Raw genomic sequence first — 20,869 nt, 5'->3', positions numbered from 1 at the left:
CCCCTAACCTCCTCTCACCCACTCCCCCTAACCTCCTCACCCCCCTAACCTCCTCACCCCCTAACCTCCTCACCCCCTACCCCACCTCCACCCCTAACCTCCTCACCCCCTAACCTCCTCACCCACCCCCTAACCTCCTCACCCCCTAACCTCCTCACCCCCTAACCTCCTCACCCCCTACCTCCTCACCCCTCACCCCTCACACCCCTAACCTCCTCACCCCCTAACCTCCTCACCCCCTAACCTCCTCACCCCCTAACCTCCTCACCCCCTAACCTCCTCACCCCCTAACCTCCTCACCCCCTAACCTCCTCACCACCCCCTAACCTCCCTCACCCCCTAACCTCCTCACCCCCTAACCTCCTCACCCCCTAACCTCCTCACCCCCTAACCTCCTCACCCCCTAACCTCCTCACCCCCTAACCTCCTCACCCCCTAACCTCCTCACCCCCTAACCTCCTCACCCCCTAACCTCCTCACCCCCTAACCTCCTCACCCCCTAACCTCCTCACCCCCTAACCTCCTCACCCCCTAACCTCCTCACCCCCTAACCTCCTCACCCCCTAACCTCCTCACCCCCTAACCTCCTCACCCCCTAACCTCCTCACCCCCTAACCTCCTCACCCCCTAACCTCCTCACCCCCTAACCTCCTCACCCCCTAACCTCCTCACCCCCTAACCTCCTCACCCCCTAACCTCCTCACCCCCTAACCTCCTCACCCCCTAACCTCCTCACCCCCTAACCTCCTCACCCCCTAACCTCCTCACCCCCTAACCTCCTCACCCCCTAACCTCCTCACCCCCTAACCTCCTCACCCCCTAACCTCCTCACCCCCTAACCTCCTCACCCCCTAACCTCCTCACCCTAACCCTCACCCCCTAACCTCCTCACCCCTAACCTCCTCACCCCCTAACCTCCTCACCCCCTAACCTCCTCACCCCCTAACACCTCCTCACCCCCTCACCTCCTCACCCCCTCACCTCCTCACCCCCTCACCTCACCCCCCTCTCGTCCCCCTCGCCCCCCTCTCGTCCCCCTCGCCCCCCTCTCGTCCCCCTCGCCCCCCTCTCGTCCCCCTCGCCCCCTCGCCCCCCTCTCGTCCCCCTCGCCCCCTCGCCCCCCTCTCGTCCCCCTCGCCCCCTCGCCCCCCTCTCGTCCCCCTCGCCCCCTCGCCCCCCTCTCGTCCCCCTCGCCCCCTCGCCCCCCTCTCGTCCCCCTCGCCCCTCGCCCCCCTCTCGTCCCCTCGCCCCCTCGCCCCCCTCTCGTCCCCCTCGCCCCCTCAACCCCACACCCCCCTCACCACCCCATACCCCCCCTCGCCCTCCACTCCCTTCCCCCTTCCCCCGTCCCCCCCTCACCCCCCCTACCCCTCTCACCCACCCTCCCCCACCCCCCTCACCTTCCCACGCCCCTCACCCCCCCCTCCCCCTCCCCCCCACTCCCTCACCAGGTCAGATGCCCGACACATGCTGGGCTCACACATGCTGAGTGGCCATTGGTAGAGGGTGAGTTGGGGAGGGTGGGAGGTGTCATTGGACATGAGCCCACATTCAAACCTGCCCGTCCTGAATACAGTCTCAGCAGTGAGCACTAGATCAAGGAGTTTAAAAGTGAGGCAAGCGTCGGGGATTCAATGTCCAGGTGCTTTCGCACAGCTCGGGCAGTGACTCGCTTGTCAGAGTGGAGGAAGTATCGGCAGTCTGTCTGACTGGGATGTTGCGCTGTTTCCTGCTGTGATTTCCTGACCGGTTTGGGCTCAGTGTTGGATTGTGAAGACTGAGAGGCTGCCAAGCTGACTGAAGTTACAAAGTCCGTTTATCAGATTGTAGCTGAGAGGTTGGACCGATTCAGTGGTGTAAGAGGTGAAAGAAAAGATTTAACTCATTAAACGGGAAATCTCTGCAGAGATGGTGGTTACACAGGGTGAGTACTGGTGGCAAAGCAACATAAAACCCCGGAGCTGCTGCATTCCTTCCCTTCTGAATCTTAGACACAGCGTCTGTTATCATCTGCTATGTTCTCACTCTCACTATCCCCTCCTCTGCTCAAGGTGCTGACTCTCACTGGGGTACAGGTCCCCCTCCTCTCCTGAAGGTGCTGACTCTCACTGGGGTACAGGTCCCCCTCCTCTCCTGAAGGTGCTGACTCTCACTGGGGTACAGGTCCCCCTCCTCTCCTGAAGGTGCTGACTCTCACTGGGGTACAGATCCCCCTCCTCTCCTGAAGGTGCTGACTCTCACTGGGGTACAGGTCCCCCTCCTCTCCTGAAGGTGCTGACTCTCACTGGGGTACAGGTCCCCCTCCTCTCCTGAAGGTGCTGACTCTCACTGGGGTACAGGTCCCCCTCCTCTCCTGAAGGTGCTGACTCTCACTGGGGTACAGGTCCCCCTCCTATTCCTGAAGGTGCTGACTCTCACTGGGGTACAGGGTCCCCCTCCTCTCCTGAAGGTGCTGACTCTCACTGGGGTACAGGTCCCCCTCCTCTCCTGAAGGTGCTGACTCTCACTGGGCTACAGGGTCCCCCTCCTCTCCTGAAGGTGCTGACTCTCACTGGGGTACAGGGTCCCCCTCCTCTCCTGAAGGTGCTGACTTTCATTGGGGTACAGGTCCCCCTCCTCTCCTGAAGGTGCTGACTCTCACTGAGGTACAGGGTCCCCCTCCTCTCCTGAAGGTGCTGACTCTCACTGGGGTACAGGTCTCCCTCCTCTCCTGAAGGTGCTGACTCTCACTGGGGTACAGGGTCCCCTCTTCTCCTGAAGGTGCTGACTCTCACTGGGGTACAGGGTCCCCTCTTCTCCTGAAGGTGCTGACTCTCACTGGGGTACAGGGTCCCCTCTTCTCCTGAAGGTGCTGACTCTCACTGGGGTACAGGGTCCCCCTCCTCTCCTGAAGGTGCTGACTCGCACTGGGGTACGGGGTCCCCCTCCTCTCCTGAAGGTGCTGACTCTCACTGGGTACGGGATCCCCCTCCTCTCCTGAAGGTGCTGACTCTCACTGGGGTACAGGGTCCCCTCCTCTCCGGAAGGTGCTGACTCTCACTGGGGTACAGGTCCCCCTCCTCTCCTGAAGGTGCTGACTCTCACTGGGGTACAGATCCCCCTCCTCTCCTGAAGGTGCTGACTCTCACTGGGGTACAGATCCCCCTCCTCTCCTGAAGGTGCTGACTCTCACTGGGGTACAGGTCCCCCTCCTCTCCTGAAGGTGCCTACTCTCACTGGGGTACAGATCCCCCTCCTCTCCTGAAGGTGCTGACTCTCACTGGGGTACAGATCCCCCTCCTCTCCTGAAGGTGCTGACTCTCACTGGGGTACAGGTCCCCCTCCTCTCCTGAAGGTGCTAACTCTCACTGGGGTACAGGTCCCCCTCCTCTCCTGAAGGTGCTGACTCTCACTGGGGTACAGGGTCCCCCTCCTCTCCTGAAGGTGCTGACTCTCACTGGGGTACAGGGTCCCCCTCCTCTCCTGAAGGTGCTGACTCTCACTGGGGTACAGGTCCCCCTCCTCTCCTGAAGCTGCTGACTCTCACTGGGGTACGGGTTTCAGGAGCATTCCCCACCCTCATAGTAAGTGAAGGAAGTGACTGTGTTTGGAGTTTGAGTCTAGGCTTCGTGTATTGAGAAAGGGACAGTTGTGCTGTCTCTGATCGCAGCAGCGTGTGTTACTGTGAGGAAGTTAGAATCTCTCCACACAGCAGTTTGTGGAGAGGGGAAGGTTGGGGGCAGAGTGATTGAAATGTCACTGGGATGGTTGGGCTTCTGTTGCCCCAGTGTTTACACTGTGTGTTCCTTTCCTGTGGCACAGAGAGAGAGAGAGAGAGAGAGAGACTTCACCATGGCCTGAATGAACAGCCTGTCTCTGCCTGCACAGCAACAAAGGAGACTGTTACGTGCCTGTGACAGAAAGTACCAGGCTCCCATGAAACACGGGCATGATCATGAGCAACACACATCACCCACATGGCTCCAAGCTTCAACATTAGATCTCATTATGGTCCAGTTTTCCTGTTTCTCTCCCCCTCCTCTCCTGAAGGTGCTGACTCTCACTGGGGTACGGGGTCCCCCTCCTCTCCTGAAGGTGCTGACTCTCACTGGGGTACAGGGTCCCCCTCCTCTCCTGAAGGTGCTGACTCTCACTGGGGTACAGGTCCCCCTCCTCTCCTGAAGGTGCTGACTCTCACTGGGGTACAGGGTCCCTCTCCTCTCCTGAAGGTGCTGACGCTCACTGGGGTACGGGGTCCCCCTCCTCTCCTGAAGGTGCTGACTCTCACTGGGGTACAGGTCCCCTCCTCTCCTGAAGGCGCTGACTCTCACTGGGGTACGGGGTCCCCCTCCTCTCCTGAAGGTGCTGACTCTCACTGGGGTACAGGGTCCCTCTCCTCTCCTGAAGGTGCTGACTCTCACTGGGGTACGGGTCCCCCTCCTCTCCTGAAGGTGCTGACTCTCACTGGGGTACAGGTCCCCTCCTCTCCTGAAGGTGCTGACTCTCACTGGGGTACGGGGTCCCCCTCCTCTCCTGAAGGTGCTGACTCTCACTGGGGTACGGAGTCCCCCTCCTCTCCTGAAGGTGCTGACTCTCACTGGGGTACGGGTCCCCCTCCTCTCCTGAAGGTGCTGACTCCCTCTGGGGTACTGCAAGGTGGAGTAAAGTAACATGGGGAAAGGGATAAGACCAAAGGAGAAGTTAGCAAAGGGGAAAGAGTCAGAGCCAAGCAGGTCAAGTTGGACAGAAATGAGGAAATGTGAATGAGTTATGAGGCAGAGAGTCAGAGTCAGCAGTACAGAGTACACTGCCTCTTGGTGTTGGCAGTGTTCCAGTGTTACTGCCTGTAACACTGTCGATCTGTCCTTTTAGCTCAGCAGTTGGATGAGTGGAGTTCCACTGAGCAGCTCTCTGCCGGTTCTGGTGAGTATTCGGCTGTGGTTTGTGGGCTACAAGAGATTGAGGGAGCCTTGTAGAGCCTGCTTGTTTTAGGTTTGCCCTCTGCCCTGTGTATCTGTGCCCGCATGAGAGCTGATGCTTTGCACAGTCCCCAGTGTAACCTGTTGGAGCAGGCCTTAGATTTAAACAGGCAATTGGATCTCCAGCTGTACAGTCAGGGCAGCCGATTTCAGTCACACTAACGACAGGGGTGAAACTCTCACAGGCTCCCCAGTGGCACAGGTGAACTCTCAGCTGTAAAGAAAAAAGCATAAATGTTGGCAATACTTAGCAGGACTTGCAGCATCTACAGAGAGAGGAACAAACTGAACCCTTCATCGGAAATGGCTGTACACTGATAGATTCTAAAACTGGGCAGCGCCTGGCAATGATCGGCACAGTGCTGGTGGGGACAGGTCTGTCACTGTATAACACTGGGGTACAGTACTGGTGGGGACAGGCCTGTCACTGTATAACACTGGGGTACAGTACTGGTGGGGACAGGTCTGTCACTGTATAACACTGGGGTACAGTGCTGGTGGGGACAGGTCTGTCACTGTATAACACTGGGGTACAGTACTGGTGAGGACAGGTCTGTCACTGTATAACACTGGGGTACAGTGCTGGTGGGGACAGATCTGTCACTGTATAACACTGGGGTACAGTACTGGTGGGGACGGGTCTGTCACTGTATAACACTGGGGTACAGTACTGGTGGGGACGGGTCTGTCACTGTATAACACTGGGGTACAGTACTGATGGGGACGGGTCTGTCACTGTCACTGTATAACACTGGGGTACAGTACTGGTGGGGACGGGTCTGTCACTGTATAACACGGCGGTACAGGACTGGTGGGGACGGGTCTGTCACTGTATAACACTGGGGTACAGTACTGGTGGGGACGGGTCTGTCACTGTATAACATTGGGGTACAGTGCTGGTGGGGACGGGTCTGTCACTGTATAACACTGGGGTACAGTACTGGTGGGGACGGGTCTGTCACTGTATAACACTGGGGTACAGTACTGGTGGGGACGGGTCTGTCACTGTATAACACTGGGGTACAGTACTGGTGGGGACAGGTCTGTCACTGTATAACACTGGGGTACAGTGCTGGTGAGGACGGGTCTGTCACTGTATAACACTGGGGTACAGTACTGGTGGGGACGGGTCTGTCACTGTATAACATTGGGGTACAGTACTGGTGGGGACGGGTCTGTCACTGTCACTGTATAACACTGGGGTACAGTACTGGTGGGGACGGGTCTGTCACTGTATAACACTGGGGTACAGTACTGGTGGGGACGGGTCTGTCACTGTTGACGAGTGCTGGTTCATACTCCAGAAGTGTTGTGTTCTGTTTGGCGTCTGTGGGAGTGCAGGAGTTGACGAAGTTGTGAGTGAGAAGCGGCCGGGCTGCTTATTGTCGGGCACCATATCTCTGTTAAGGGCCGAAGAGTGGCTGTTTCCCTTTGGGAACCTCCCTTTCTGACTCACGTTGTCGTGGGGTTGTCTCATTTCTCTATTTCTGGCTGCAGGGCCTTTCCTCTGTGCGACTAAAAACCCCGTTGGCTTGTGATGGGAGTGACTCCGCGGCTTCCCACATCTTTATCTGCTTCTTAGATGAAATCCTGTCTCTTCCATTCTGAAGATCAGTGCTTGCGAGGATCTGTCCGCACAGAGTGTTCGTCTGGAGACAGCGCTGATGGCCTCTGTCCCTGATATTGTATCTGGGCGGGGAAACTTCCAAATGTGGTGGGTCGTTATGTAGGTGAACGTATGCACAGTGAGATCCCACAATCAGGCTGCACACGTACCTTCAGCGTCTCCTGGTCAAGTGTTAGTGGGCTATTCGACTGTGGGCGCCATCGCCCCAGCCCCGGTCACTGTTCCAGTGGGAGTTGTCAGATTCTGAGCGAGGGTGTGGCCGGAGAGAGGCAGGGCCGAGGGAGGCGGGCAGGAAGGTCATGGGTGCTGATGTTCATTCCCTCCGCTGTCTTTTTGCAGATGTAGCCATGGCGGAGGAGAATTCCCCCCAGCTCATCGATTACTTTGTGGTGGCCGGTCTGACTGATGTCTCCAAACCTCTGGAGGAGGGAACCCCGAAACTGGCCAGGCCCCTCGAGCCCATCGCTGACGTGGCCATCATCATCCGCTCCCAGGGCGAGGAGGTACCTGAGGGCTTCACCTGCATTGAGACCACACCCAGCGGACAATCTGCAGACCTCAACTGTGGCCTCCTCACCACCTCGCACATGTTCCTGTGCTACAGGCGGAGCAGGGAGAAACTACCACTCATCGATCTTGGGTAAGTCACCAAGTATCCCTGGAGTCACAATCTCATTGATGGATGAAGCAGGCTCGAGGGGGCTGAATGGCCTCCTCCTGGACCTGTGGAACAGGCTTGAAGGGGCTGAATGGCCTACTCCTGGACCTGTGGAACAGGCTCAAGGGGGCTGAATGGCCTCCTCCTGGACCTGTGGAACAGGCTCGAGGGGGCTGAATGGCCTCCTCCTGGACCTGTGGAACAGGCTTGAGGGGGCTGAATGGGGCTCCAGCTGAAGGGACTCGGGGTCCAGCTGAGGGGACAGGGGCAGGGACTACGGGGGTGGGGGGAGCTCCGGCTACGGGGACTTTGGCTGCGGTGATGGGACCCCCAGCTGTTGGGGCGGGGGCTGGTTTGACTGTCCTGTATCTAGCCAAGTGTGCGGGGGCTGGTTTGACTGTCCTGTATCTAGCCGAGTGTGCGGGGGCTGGTTTGACTGTCCTGTATCCAGCCGAGTGTGCGGGGGCTGGTTTGACTGTCCTGTATCCTGCGGAGGGGGCGGAGTCTGGTTTGACTGTCCTGTATCCCACGGAAGGGGCTGAGTCTGGCTTGACTGTCCTGTATCCCGCGGAGGGGGGCGGAGTCTGGTTTGACTGTCCTGTATCCCGCGGAGGGGGCAGAGTCTGGTTCGACTGTCCTGTATCCCGCGGAGGGGGCGGAGTCTGGTTTGACTGTCCTGTATCCCACGGAAGGGGCTGAGTCTGGTTTGACTGTCCTGTATCCCGCGGAGGGGGGAGGAGTCTGGTTTGACTGTCCTGTATCCCGCGGAGGGGGTTGAGTCTGGTTTGACTGTCCTGTATCCCGCGGAGGGGGGCGGAGTCTGGTTTGACTCCTGTATCCTGCGGAGGGGGCGGAGTCTGGTTTGACTGTGCTGTATCCCGCGGAGGAGGCGGAGTCTGGTTTGACTGTCCTGTATCCCGCGGAGGGGGTTGAGTCTGGTTTGACTGTCCTGTATCCTGCTGAGTGTGCGGCTTTCGAACTGCCTTTCTCCACCCCTCCCCCCTGACCCTGGTCTTGTTGCCATGGAGATTGGTTATTTTTATAAGCCGCTTTCAGTTCTGTTACTATTTTGGAGTCGTGCCCGGGTTCCCCGTGTCCGAAAGTTCACCCAAATGGTGCAGGGCCTGTGCCCTGCCTGTGGCTCTGGCCAGGGCAGGTGACGCCCTCCTGCCTCCCACCCCCACACTGCCCTCAATGGGGGGGCGGTTGGGGTGGAATGGGAGTGTCCGTGCACTTTGCTGTCCCTCCTGTTTGCCATCCAATATCCAACAGCCTTTGAGGAGCGGGATCAGGAACGGGACTTGTTTGAGAATCGTGATATCTGGCCCAGAGACTGGGAAAGCCTCCCTTGTGCTGCCCGGGATCAGTGAGAACCTGCGGGGAGGTGCGTGGAGTCTGTAGCCGGCCTGTGTTACCCATGTGGGTCAGCTTGACTCTGACTGGCGGTGTTTAAATGCAGGGTCCTGTGTGAGGGGAAGGACAGACTGAAACCAGGATGCAGCATCATCGAGACCACTCCCTACAGTCGAGCTGCCCACGTCAGCGGTGGGGGGTCCAGTCTGCAGCAGCGCACCTTCATCACATATCGGAGAGCCACGGATTGCCAGGCACACAGCACACTGGCACTCACTGACATCTGCATCATTATGCCCAGCAAGGGAGAGTCACCTCCGCATACCTTCTGCAAAGTGGACAGGAACCTTAACACTGGCATGGTGAGTACTGGTGGGCAATAAGAGTGCAAGAGATCAGGGGTCAGTTAATGAAAGAGACAGTGCGGCCCTGTCACTGCGAGACTCTTGATCTATTGAGAGGTCAGTCAGTGACGCAGTGACAGGGCCGCACTATCGAGGGGTCAGTCAGTCAGTGACACAGTGACAGGGCCGCACTATCGAGGGGTCAGTCAGTCAGTGACACAGTGACAGGGCCGCACTATCGAGTGGTCAGTCAGTGATACAGTGATAGGGCCGCACTATCGAGGGGTCAGTCAGTCGGTGACAGAGTGACAGGGCCGCACTATCGAGGGGTTAGCCAGTGACAGGGCCGCACTATCGAGGGGTCAGTCAGTCAGTGACACAGTGACAGGGCTGCACTATCGAGGGGTCAGTCAGTGACACAGTGACAGGGCCGCACTATCGAGGGATCAGTCAGTCAGTGACACAGTGACAGGGCCGCACTATCGAGGGGTCAGTCAGTCAGTGACACAGTGACAGGGCCGCACTATCGAGGGGTCAGTCAGTCAGTGACACAGTGACAGGGCCGCACTATCGAGGGGTCAGTCAGTCAGTGACACAGTGACAGGGCCGCACTATCGAGGGGTCAGTCAGTCAGTGACACAGTGACAGGGCTGCACTATCGAGGGGTCAGTCAGTGACACAGTGACAGGGCCGCACTATCGAGGGGTCAGTCAGTGACACAGTGATAGGGCCGCACTATCGAGGGGTCAGTCAGTGACACAGTGACAGGGCCGCACTATCGAGGGGTCAGTCAGTCAGAGACACAGTGACAGGGCCGCACTATCGAGGGGTCAGTCAGTCAGTGACACAGTGACAGGGCCTCACTATCGAGGGGTCAGTCAGTGACACAGTGACAGGGCCGCACTATCGAGGGGTCAGTCAGTGACACAGTGACAGGGCCTCACTATCGAGGGGTCAGTCAGTGACACAGTGACAGGGCCGCACTATCGAGGGGTCAGTCAGTGACACAGTGACAGGGCCGCACTATCGAGGGGTCAGTCAGTGACACAGTGATAGGGCCGCACTATCGAGGGGTCAGTCAGTGACACAGTGACAGGGCCGCACTATCGAGGGGTCAGTCAGTCAGAGACACAGTGACAGGGCTGCACTATCGAGGGGTCAGTCAGTCAGTGACACAGTGAGAGGGCCGCACTATCGAGGGGTCAGTCAGTGACACAGTGACAGGGTCGCACTATCGAGGGGTCAGTCAGTGACACAGTGATAGGGCCGCACTATCGAGGGGTCAGTCAGTCAGTGACACAGTGACAGGGCCGCACTATCGAGGGGTCAGTCAGTCAGAGACACAGTGAGAGGGCCGCACTATCGAGGGGTCAGTCAGTGACACAGTGATAGGGCCGCACTATCGAGGGGTCAGTCAGTGACACAGTGACAGGGCCGCACTATCGAGGGGTCAGTCAGTCAGAGACACAGTGACAGGGCCGCACTATCGAGGGGTCAGTCAGTCAGTGACACAGTGACAGGGCCTCACTATCGAGGGGTCAGTCAGTGACACAGTGACAGGGCCGCACTATCGAGGGGTCAGTCAGTGACACAGTGAGAGGGCTGCACTATCGAGGGGTCAGTCAGTGACACAGTGATAGGGCCGCACTATCGAGGGGTCAGTCAGTCAGTGACACAGTGACAGGGCCGCACTATCGAGGGGTCAGTCAGTCAGTGACACAGTGAGAGGGCTGCACTATCGAGGGGTCAGTCAGTGACACAGTGACACAGAGGGTAGCACTATCGAGGGGTGAGTCAGTCACATAGTGACAGGTTTGTTTGGGTCTGATTGTGCAGTTCTGGTGATCTCAGATTTACAGAAGTGAGTGATCCTTGGTGGATGCTGAAATATCTCATCCTCATTAGAAAATGACTGAAGTGTTACTCATTCACACTTCAATGTCATCTCAACAGGAAAAAGCTGCTGTTCACACCCAGATGGCAGTCAGCCCTTAGACATTTCAACACTCCTTTTAACCCATTCAGCATCCTGTTGTGTTATTCTCAGTCCTCCCCCTTCCCGATCGTCTGCTGCTTCTGCCTAGTGTGTGGAGATTTCGCCAGTGACAGTCTGCGTGGAGGCAAGGTGGAATGTCTGAGGCACTAAGTCGCAGAATCACCGCATTATCCTGGTGCAGAAGGAGGCCATTTGGCCCATTGTGTCTGCATCAACTCTCTGAATGAGCAGCATGATTCTGTGCCATTGCCCTGCCTTTTCCCCGTACCCCTGCACATTGTTTCTATTTAAATAACCATCCAATGCCGCCTCGAATGCCTCGATTGAACCTGCCTCCTCCACACTTCCAGGCCGTGCATTCCGGACCCCAACCTCTCGCTGTGTGGAAAACATGTTTTCCCACGTCGCATTTGCTTCTCTTGCAAATCGATTTAAATCTGTGGCCTAGGTAGGGCGGAGTGGGGGCAGAGATAGCGAGACCCAAGAGGGTCAGAGGCATTAATGAGGTGTGCAGGAAGGCAATTGCTGAGTTTTAAGGCACTTCCCCCCCGCCCTGTACTCTAAACAAAATAAAGATGACAGGCCAGGTGATGTGTTGCAGCTGTAGCATGTGGGAGCTGGTGGATTCCGGTGTGATCCACAGCGAGCACATCTGCTGCTGGTGGATTCCGGTGTGATCCATAGCGAGCACACACACACACACACACACACACACACCCTCTCTTTCTCTCTCTCACACAGTCTCTCTCTTACACATACACACACACATTCTCTCTCTTTCACACACTCTCTCACATACACATTCTCTCCCTCTCTCTCTCACACATACACACACACAATCTCTCTCTCACTCACACACATACACACTCTCACACACACACTCTCTCTCTTTCACTCACACTCTCTCTCTTTCACTCACACACACTCTCTCTCACACACACACTCTAGCCGCTCATTTTAATCCCATTTCCAGCCCCTGGTCTGTACCCTCACAGGTTCAGATGCAGATCCGGGTGCCTTTTAAATGAGTTGAGCGTTTCAGCCTCAATCACCGATTCAGGCTGTGAATTCCAGACACCCACCACCCTCTGGGTGAAAAAGCTTTTCCTCATGTCCCCTCTAATCCTTCTACCCATCACCTTCAATCTGTGCCCCCTGGTAACTGACCCCTCAGCTAGAGGAAACAGGCCTTTACTGTCTACTCTATTTAGGCCCCTCATAATTTTGTGCACTCAGGTGGTCACCCCTCAGCCTCTCCTCTGTTCTAAGGAAAACAGCCCCAGTCTATCTAACCTTTCCTCATAGCTACAATTTTCAAGCCCTACACCACAGGGACTGCAGGGGTTCAAGAAGGCAGCTCACCACCACCTTCTCAAGGGCAATTAGGGATGGGCAATAAATGTTGGCCCAGCCAGTGAAGCCCACATTCCCATGAATGAATAAAAAAAAAAAAATTCTTGTAAATCTCCTCTGTGTTCTCTACAGAGCGATTACGTCCTTCCAGTAATGTGGTGCCCAGAACTGTACACAAAATTCCAGATGTGGCCTAACCAGCATTTACATAGTTCCAGCATCGCATCCCTGCTGTTGTATTCAATACCTCGTCCAATAAGGGAAAGCATTCCATATGCTTTCTTTACCACCTTATCCACCTGTCCTGCCACCTCGAGGGACCTGTAGACATGCACTCCAAGGTCTCTCACTTCCTCAACCCTTCTCACTATCCTCCCGGTTATTGTGTATTCCCTGGCTTTGTTTGCCCTCCCCCAATGTATTACCTCCCACTTTTCCAGATTGAATTCCATTTGCCACTTCTCCACCCGCTCAACCAAAGCTTTGATCTCATTGTGGAATTGACAGCTCCTCTTCACTATCAACCACGCGCACAATTATTGTGGCATCCGCAAATTTACCAATTGTGGCTCCCACATTTAAGCCCAAAATGGATGAGGGGGGTATGGGAGGGGGTTTGTTGGGGATGAGATGGGCTGAGGGGGAAATGGGAGGGAGGTTTGTTGAGGGTGAGATGGGTTGAGGGGGATATGAGAGGGGGTTTGTTGGGGGTGAGATGGGCTGAGGGGGGAATGGGTGGGGGTTTGTTGGGGGTGAGATGGGTTGAGGGGGATATGGGAGGGGGTTTGTTGGGGGTGAGATGGGCTGAGGGGGGAATGGGAGGGGGTTTGTTGGGGGTGAGATGGGCTGAGGGGGATATGGGAGGGGGTTTGTTGGGGGTGAGATAGGCTGAGGGGGGAATGGGAGTGGGTTTTTTGGGGGTGAGATGGGCTGAGGGGGATATGGGAGGGGGTTTGTTGGGGGTGAGATGGGCTGAGGGGGAAATGGGAGGGAGGTTTGTTGGGGGTGAGATGGGCTGAGGGGGAATGGGAGGGGGGTTTGTTGGGGGTGAGATGGGCTGTGGGGGGAAATGGGAGGGGGTTTGTTGGGGGTGAGGTGGGCTGAGGGGGATTTGTTGGGGGTGAGATGGGCTGAGGGGGAAATGGGAGGGAGGTTTGTTGAGGGTGAGATGGGTTGAGGGGGATATGAGAGGGGGTTTGTTGGGGGTGAGATGGGCTGAGGGGGGAATGGGTGGGGGTTTGTTGGGGGTGAGATGGGTTGAGGGGGATATGGGAGGGGGTTTGTTGGGGGTGAGATGGGCTGAGGGGGATATGGGAGGGGGTTTGTTGGGGGTGAGATAGGCTGAGGGGGGAATGGGAGTGGGTTTTTTGGGGGTGAGATGGGCTGAGGGGGATATGGGAGGGGGTTTGTTGGGGGTGAGATGGGCTGAGGGGGAAATGGGAGGGAGGTTTGTTGGGGGTGAGATGGGCTGAGGGGGAATGGGAGGGGGTTTGTTGGGGGTGAGATGGGCTGTGGGGGGAAATGGGAGGGGGTTTGTTGGGGGTGAGGTGGGCTGAGGGGGATTTGTTGGGGGTGAGATGGGCTGAGGGGGAAATGGGAGGGAGGTTTGTTGGGGGTGAGATGGGTTGAGGGGGATATGGGAGGGGGTTTGTTGGGGGTGAGATGGGCTGAGGGGGGAATGGAAGGGGGTTTATTGGGGGTGAGATGGGCTGAGGGGGATATGGGAGGGGGTTTTGTTGGGGGTGAGATGGGCTGAGGGGGAAATGGGAGGGAGGTTTGTTGGGGGTGAGATGGGCTGAGGGGAATGGGAGGGGGGTTTGGTGGGGGAGAGATGGGCTGAGGGGGAAATGGGAGGGGGTTTGTTGGGGGTGAGATGGGCTGAGGGGGAAATGGGAGGGGGTTTGTTGGGGGTGAGATGGGCTGAGGGGGAAATGGGAGGGGGTTTGTTGGGGGAGAGATGGGCTGAGGGGGAAATGGGAAGGGGTTTGTTGGGGGAGAGATGGGCTGTGGGGGGGAATGGGAGGAGGTTTGTTGGGGGTGAGCTGGGCTGAGGGGGAAATGGGAGGGGGGTTTGTTGGGGGTGAGATGGGCTGTGGGGGGAATGGGAGGGGGTTTGTTGGGGGTGAGCTGGGCTGAGGGGGAAATGGGAGGGGGGTTTGTTGGGGGTGAGATGGGCTGAGGGGGAAATGGGAGGGGGTTTGTTGGGGGAGAGATGGGCTGAGGGGGAAATGGGAAGGGGTTTGTTGGGGGAGAGATGGGCTGTGGGGGGAAATGGGAGGAGGTTTGTTGGGGGTGAGATGGTGGGTTGTGGGGGGGGATATGGGAGGGGGTTTGTTGAGGGTGAGATGGGCTGAAGGGGGATATGGGAGGGGGTTTGTTGAGTGTGAAATGGTGGGTTGTGGGGGGGTTATGGGAGTGGGTTTTTTGGGGGTGAGATGGGCTGAGGGGGATATGGGAGGTGGGTTTGTTGGGGATGAGATGGGCTGTGGGGGGAAATGGGAGGGGGTTTGTTGGGGGTGAGATGGGCTGAGGGGGAATGGGAGGGGGTTTGTTGGGGATGCGATGAGCTGTGGGGGGAAATGGGAGGAGGTTTGTTGGGGGTGAGATGGGCTGAAGGGGATATGGGAGGGGGTTTTGTTGGGGGTGAGATGGTGAGTTGTGGGGGAAATGGAGGGGGGTTTGTTGGGGGTGAGATGGGCTGAAGGGGGAATGAGAGGGGGTTTGTTGAGGGTGAGATGGGCTGAGGGGGAAATGAGAGGGGGTTTGTTGAGGGTGAGATGGGCTGAGAGGGAAATGGGAGGGGGTTTGTTGGAGGTGAGATGGGCTGAGGGGGGAATGAGAGGGGATTTGTTGGGGGTGAGATGGGCTGAAGGGGAAATAGGAGGGGGGTTTGTTGGAGGTGAGATGGGCTGAGGGGGGTTTGTTGGAGGTGAGATGGGCTGAGGGGGGTTTGTTGGAGGTGAGCTGGGCTGAGGGGGGAATGGGAGGGGGTTTGTTGGGGGTGAGATGGGCTGAAGGGGAAATAGGAGGGGGGTTTGTTGGAGGTGAGATGGGCTGAGGGGGGAATGGGAAGGGGTTTGTTGGAGGTGTGATGGGCTGAGGGGGGAATGGGAGGGGGTTTGTTGGGGGTGAGATGGGCTGAGGGGGATATGGGAGGGGGGTGTTTTGGGGGTGAGATGGGCTGAGGGGGGAATGGGAGGGGGGTGTTTTGGGGGTGAGATGGGCTGAGGGGGGAATGGGAGGGGGTTTGTTGGGGGTGAGATGGGCTGAGGGGGGAATGGGAGGGGGTTTGTTGGGGGAGAGATGGTGGGTTGTGGGGGGGGATATGGGAGGGGGTTTGTTAAGGGTGAGCTGGTGGGTTGTGGGGGGGGATATGGGAGGGGGTTTTTTGGGGGTGAGATGGTGGGTTGTGGGGGGGATATCGGAGGTGGTTTTTTGGGGGTGAGATGGGCTGAGTGGGGAACGGGAGGGGGTTTGTTGGGGGTGAGATGGGCTGAGGGGGGAATGGGAGGTGGTTTGTTGGGGGTGAGATGGGCTGAGGGGGGTTTGTTGGGGGTGAGATGGGCTGAGGGGGATATGGGAGGCGGTTTGTTGAGGGTGAGATGGGCTGAGAGGGAAATGGGAGGGGGTTTGTTGGGGGAGAGATGGGCTGAGGGAGGAATGGGAGGGGGTTTGTTGAGGGTGAGATGGGCTGAGAGGGAAATGGGAGGGGGTTTGTTGGGGGAGAGATGGGCTGAGGGAGGAATGGGAGGGGGTTTGTTGGGGGTGAGATGGGCTGAGGGGGGAATGGGAGGGGGTTTGCTGGGGGTGAGATGGGCTGAGGGAGGAATGGGAGGGGGTTTGTTGGGGGTGAGATGGGCTGAGGGGGAAATGGGAGGGGGTTTGTTGGGGGTGAGATGGGTTGTTGGGGGACTGGGAGGGGGTTTGTTGGGGAGAGATGGTGGGTTGTGGGGGAAATGGGAGGAGGTTTGTTGGGGAGAGATGGTGGGTTGTGGGGGGAATGGGAGGGGGTTTGTTGGGGAGAGATGGTGGGTTGTGCACATTGATGCCTCAGGTCAGTAAGGAGGGTTTAACAGTGAATTTCCCTCTGTTTCCAGTGGGGTCCAGGAATCTATCTGTGTTACAAGAAATCGATGGCGAAGGGGACAGCTCTGGCCTACGAAGCTGGTGAGGATTATCCTGCAGTGAAAGGCAAACAGTCAGTTTACAAGTAAAGAGAAATCTCAGATCTATGAGAAGAGAGGGAGAGAACCAACTAGATTTCCAAGTTAGATAGGAGTGAAACTTCGGACTGCACTATCGAGGGGTCAGTCAGTCAGTGACACAGCCACACTATCGAGGGGTCAGTCAGTGACACAGTGACAGGGCCGCACTATCGAGGGGTCAGTCAATGACACAGAGACAGGGCCGCACTATCGAGGGGTCAGTCAGTCAGTGACACAGCCACACTATCGAGGGGTCAGTCAGTGACACAGTGACAGGGCCGCACTATCGAGGGGTCAGTCAATGACACAGAGACAGGGCCGCACTATCGAGGGGTCAGTCAGTGACACAGTGACAGAGCCGCACTATCGAGGGGTCAGTCAGTGACACAGTGACAGGGCCACACTATCGAGGGGTCAGTCAGTCAGAGACACAGTGACAGGGCCGCACTATCGAGGGGTCAGTCAGTGACACAGTGACAGGGTCGCACTATCGAGGGGTCAGTCGTGACAGTGAAAGGGCCGCACTATCGAGGGGTCAGTCAGTCAGTGACACAGACAGGGCCGCACTATCGAGGGGTCAGTCAGTCAGTGACACAGTGACAGGGTTGCACTATCGAGGGGTCAGTCAGTCAGTGACACAGTGACAGGGTTGCACTATCGAGGGGTCAGTCAGTGACAGTGACAGGGTCGCACTATCGAGGGGTCAGTCAGTGACACAGTGACAGGGTCGCACTATCGAGGGGTCAGTCAGTCAGTGACACAGTGACAGGGCCGCACTATCGAGGGGTCAGTCAGTCAGTCAGTCAGTGACACAGTGACAGGGTCGCACTATCGAGGGGTCAGTCAGTGACACAGAGACAGGGTCGCACTATCGAGGGGTCAGTCAGTGACACAGAGACAGGGTCGCACTATCGAGGGGTCAGTCAGTGACACAGTGACAGGGTCGCACTATCGAGGGGTCAGTCAGTCAGTGACACAGTGACAGGGCCGCACTATCGAGGGGTCAGTCAGTCAGTCAGTCAGTGACACAGTGACAGGGTCGCACTATCGAGGGGTCAGTCAGTGACACAGAGACAGGGTCGCACTATCGAGGGGTCAGTCAGTGACACAGAGACAGGGTCGCACTATCGAGGGGTCAGTCAGTGACACAGAGACAGGGCCGCACTATCGAGTGGTCAGTCAGTGACACAGAGACAGGGCCGCACTATCGAGGGGTCAGTCAGTGACACAGAGACAGGGCCGCACTATGGAGTGGTCAGTCAGTGACACAGACAAGGTTGGGCTATCATTACGTGACATATGATTGTGAAACAATTTGAGGAGCATGAATAGCTCCTTGAGAGGATGAAGTGTGCGGAGATGGATTAGATTTACTTCATTGGCTTCACTCGAGCTGACTTACTGACTCTTGCCATTTCTGTGCCATGCCAGGCTTGATCAGCAGGTACCCAGAGACTAACACTGAGTCCTTCCCTCTCCCAAGAACTGTGCCTGTCTTCTGCCTGCCAATGGGAGCTACCATCGAAAGCTGGCCGACAGGAACTAAGTACCAACTCCCTGTCTTCTCCACCTTTGTACTGACAGCTGCCACTGGGGAAAAGGTATGAGAGAGGGGGCGAGGGGGAGCAGGGAGAGGGGGAGCGGGGAGCGGGGAGGGGGGAGAGGGGGAGCAGGGAGGGCGAAGAGGGGGAGCGGGGAGGGGGGAGAGGGGGAGCAGGGAGGGCGGAGAGGCGGAGAGGGGGGGCGGGGAGCAGGGAGGGGGGAGAGGGGGAGCAGGGAGGGGGGAGAGGGGGAGCGGGGAGGGGGGAGAGGGGGAGGAGGGAGGGGGGAGAGGGGAGAGGGGGAGCGGGGAGGGGGGAGAGGGGGAGCGCGGAGGGGGGAGAGGGGGAGGGGGGAGAGGGGGAGCGAGAGAGCAGGGAGGGGGGAGAGGGGGAGCGGGGAGAGGGGCAGCGGGGAGAGGGGGGAGAGAGGGAGGGGGGGAGGGGGGAGAGGAGAGGGGGAGGGGGGAGAGGATATGGGGGAGTGGGGAGAGGGGGAGTGGGGAGAGGGGGAGAGGGGGAGTGGGGAGAGGGGGAGTGGGGAGAGGGGGAGTGGGGAGAGGGGGAGTGGGGAGAGGGGGAGTGGGGGAGTGGGGAGAGGGGGAGTGGGGAGAGGGGGGAGAGAGGGAGGGGGGGAGGGGGGAGAGGGGGAGGGGGGAGAGGGGGAGGGGGGAGGGGGGAGAGGGGGAGGGGGGAGAGGAGAGGGGGAGTGGGGAGAGGGGGAGTGGGGAGAGGGGGAGAGGGGGAGTGGGGAGAGGGGGAGTGGGGAGAGGGGGAGTGGGGAGAGGGGGAGTGGGGAGAGGGGGAGGGGGGGAGTGGGGAGAGGGGAGAGGGGGAGGGGGGAGAGGAGAGGGGGAGAGGAGAGGGGGAGCAGGGAGGGGGAGCGGAGAGGCGGGGAGATGGGGAGCAGGGAGAGGGGGAGAGGGGGAGCGGCAAGAGGGGGGGCGGGGAGCAGGGGAGGGGGAGCGGAGAGGCGGGGAGAGGGGGAGAGGGGGAGCGGAGAGGGGGAGCGGAGAGGGGGAGCGGAGAGGGGGAGAGGGGGAGCGGGGAGAGGGGGAGAGGGGGAGCGGGGAGACGGGGAGGGGGAGCGGAGAGGCGGGGAGAGAGGGGAGGGGGAGGGGGGAGCGGGAGGGGGGGAGAGGGGGAGCAGGCTGCAGGGCGGGGTGTGGGTGGATGAGGGAGGAGAGGAGACAGCAGACTGGGGAGAGGGGGGCGAGGGGAGCTCTCTGGAGGGATAGGGATAGGGGAGCAGGCTATTGGGACAGGGATAGGGATAGGGGAGCAGGCTGTGGGGACGGGGATAGGGGAGCAGGCTGTGGAGACGGGGATAGGGATTGGGGAGCAGGCTGTGGAGACGGAGATAGGGGAGCAGGCTGTGGAGACGGGGATAGGGGAGCAGGCTGTGGAGACGGGGATAGGGGAGCAGGCTGTGGAGACGGGGATAGGGGAGCAGGCTGTGGGGACGGGGATAGGGGAGCTGGCTGTGGAGACGGGGATTGGGGAGCAGGCTGTGGGGATGGGGATAGGGGAGCAGGCCGTGGGGACGGGGATAGGGATAGGGGAGCAGGCTGTGGAGACGGAGATAGGGGAGCAGGCTGTGGGGACGGGGATAGGGGAGCAGGCTGTGGAGACGGAGATAGGGGAGCAGGCTGTGGAGACGGGGATAGGGGAGCAGGCTGTGGAGACGGGGATAGGGGAGCAGGCTGTGGAGACGGGGATAGGGGAGCAGGCTGTGGGGACGGGGATAGGGGAGCAGGCTGTGGGGACGGGGATAGGGATTGGGGAGCAGGCTGTGGAGACGGGGATAGGGGAGCAGGCTGTGGGGACGGGGATTGGGGAGCAGGCTGTGGAGACGGGGATAGGGGAGCAGGCTGTGGAGACGGGGATAGGGGAGCAGGCTGTGGGGACGGGGATAGGGATAGGGGAGCAGGCTGTGGAGACGGGGATAGGGGAGCAGGCTGTGGAGACGGGGATAGGGGAGCAGGCTGTGGGGACGGGGATAGGGGAGCAGGCTGTGGAGACGGGGATAGGGATAGGGGAGCAGGCTGTGGAGACGGGGATTGGGGAGCAGGCTGTGGAGACGGGGATAGGGGAGCAGGCTGTGGAGACGGGGATAGGGGAGCAGGCTGTGGGGACGGGGAGGGTCAGGCAGGGAATGGAGGCTTTAACAGCTGTTATCTTTGACAGGTGTACGGAGCAGCGATCCAGTTTTATGAATCATTTGGCCGTGATAAGCTAACTGATAAACAGCGACTCAGCCTGGGGCTGCTCAGTGTGATCGATCGCAGACCCATTCTCACCAAATCTGTCCAGACCAAGAAGAGTATCTGTGTCCTATCCCACTGGCCTTTCTTTGACGTGTTCCAGAAATTTCTAACTTTTGTGTATCGCTACTCGATATCTGGGCCACACGTTTTACCAATCGAAAAGTGAGTGGAAAGAGACCCTTCCCTGGATCTCCTGCTCCTTCGAGTTTGATTGTTTTCTGTTCAGTCTGTTACTGTTTAAAAAAAAAAGAATAATTTCCAATTTTCTGCCACATTTCAGACACATCTCGAACTTCTTGCACAATGTTCCTTTCCCATCAGCACAGAGACCTCGAATCCTTGTCCAGGTCAGTGAGTTCACAGTTTACACTGGGGTTAATACTGACAGGTGTGAGTTCACAGTTTACACTGGGATTAATACTGACAGGTGTGAGTTCACAGTTTACACTGGGATTAATACTGACAGGTGTGAGTTCACAGTTTACACCGGGATTAATACTGACAGGTGTGATGTCACAGTTTACACTGGGGTTAATACTGACGGGTGTGAGTTCACAGTTTACACCGGGA

General features: G+C 58.3%; 1 protein-coding gene across 1 annotated transcript in view; it reads left to right on the top strand.

Moving 5' to 3' along the window:
• Positions 1-1,801: 1,801 nt before the first annotated feature.
• Positions 1,802-20,869, top strand: part of LOC144677616 (C-myc promoter-binding protein-like) — a gene marked incomplete at its 3' end in the record, with an annotated part of 35,105 nt that continues 16,037 nt past the window's right edge. Inside the window, exons 1-7 of the mRNA XM_078537654.1 lie at positions 1,802-1,924; positions 6,925-7,225; positions 8,703-8,958; positions 16,387-16,456; positions 17,926-18,095; positions 20,220-20,461; positions 20,580-20,646. Of these exons, the coding sequence (XP_078393780.1) occupies positions 1,909-1,924; positions 6,925-7,225; positions 8,703-8,958; positions 16,387-16,456; positions 17,926-18,095; positions 20,220-20,461; positions 20,580-20,646 (1,122 nt within the window). The remainder of the gene's footprint in view (positions 1,925-6,924; positions 7,226-8,702; positions 8,959-16,386; positions 16,457-17,925; positions 18,096-20,219; positions 20,462-20,579; positions 20,647-20,869) is intronic.

The sequence above is a fragment of the Cetorhinus maximus genome, unplaced genomic scaffold (genome assembly GCF_964194155.1).
Source record: "Cetorhinus maximus unplaced genomic scaffold, sCetMax3.hap1.1 HAP1_SCAFFOLD_2762, whole genome shotgun sequence".
Lineage (NCBI taxonomy): Eukaryota > Metazoa > Chordata > Chondrichthyes > Lamniformes > Cetorhinidae > Cetorhinus > Cetorhinus maximus.
The sequence above is the reverse complement of the archived record's forward strand: the minus strand, read 5'-3'. Positions and strand labels throughout refer to the sequence as shown.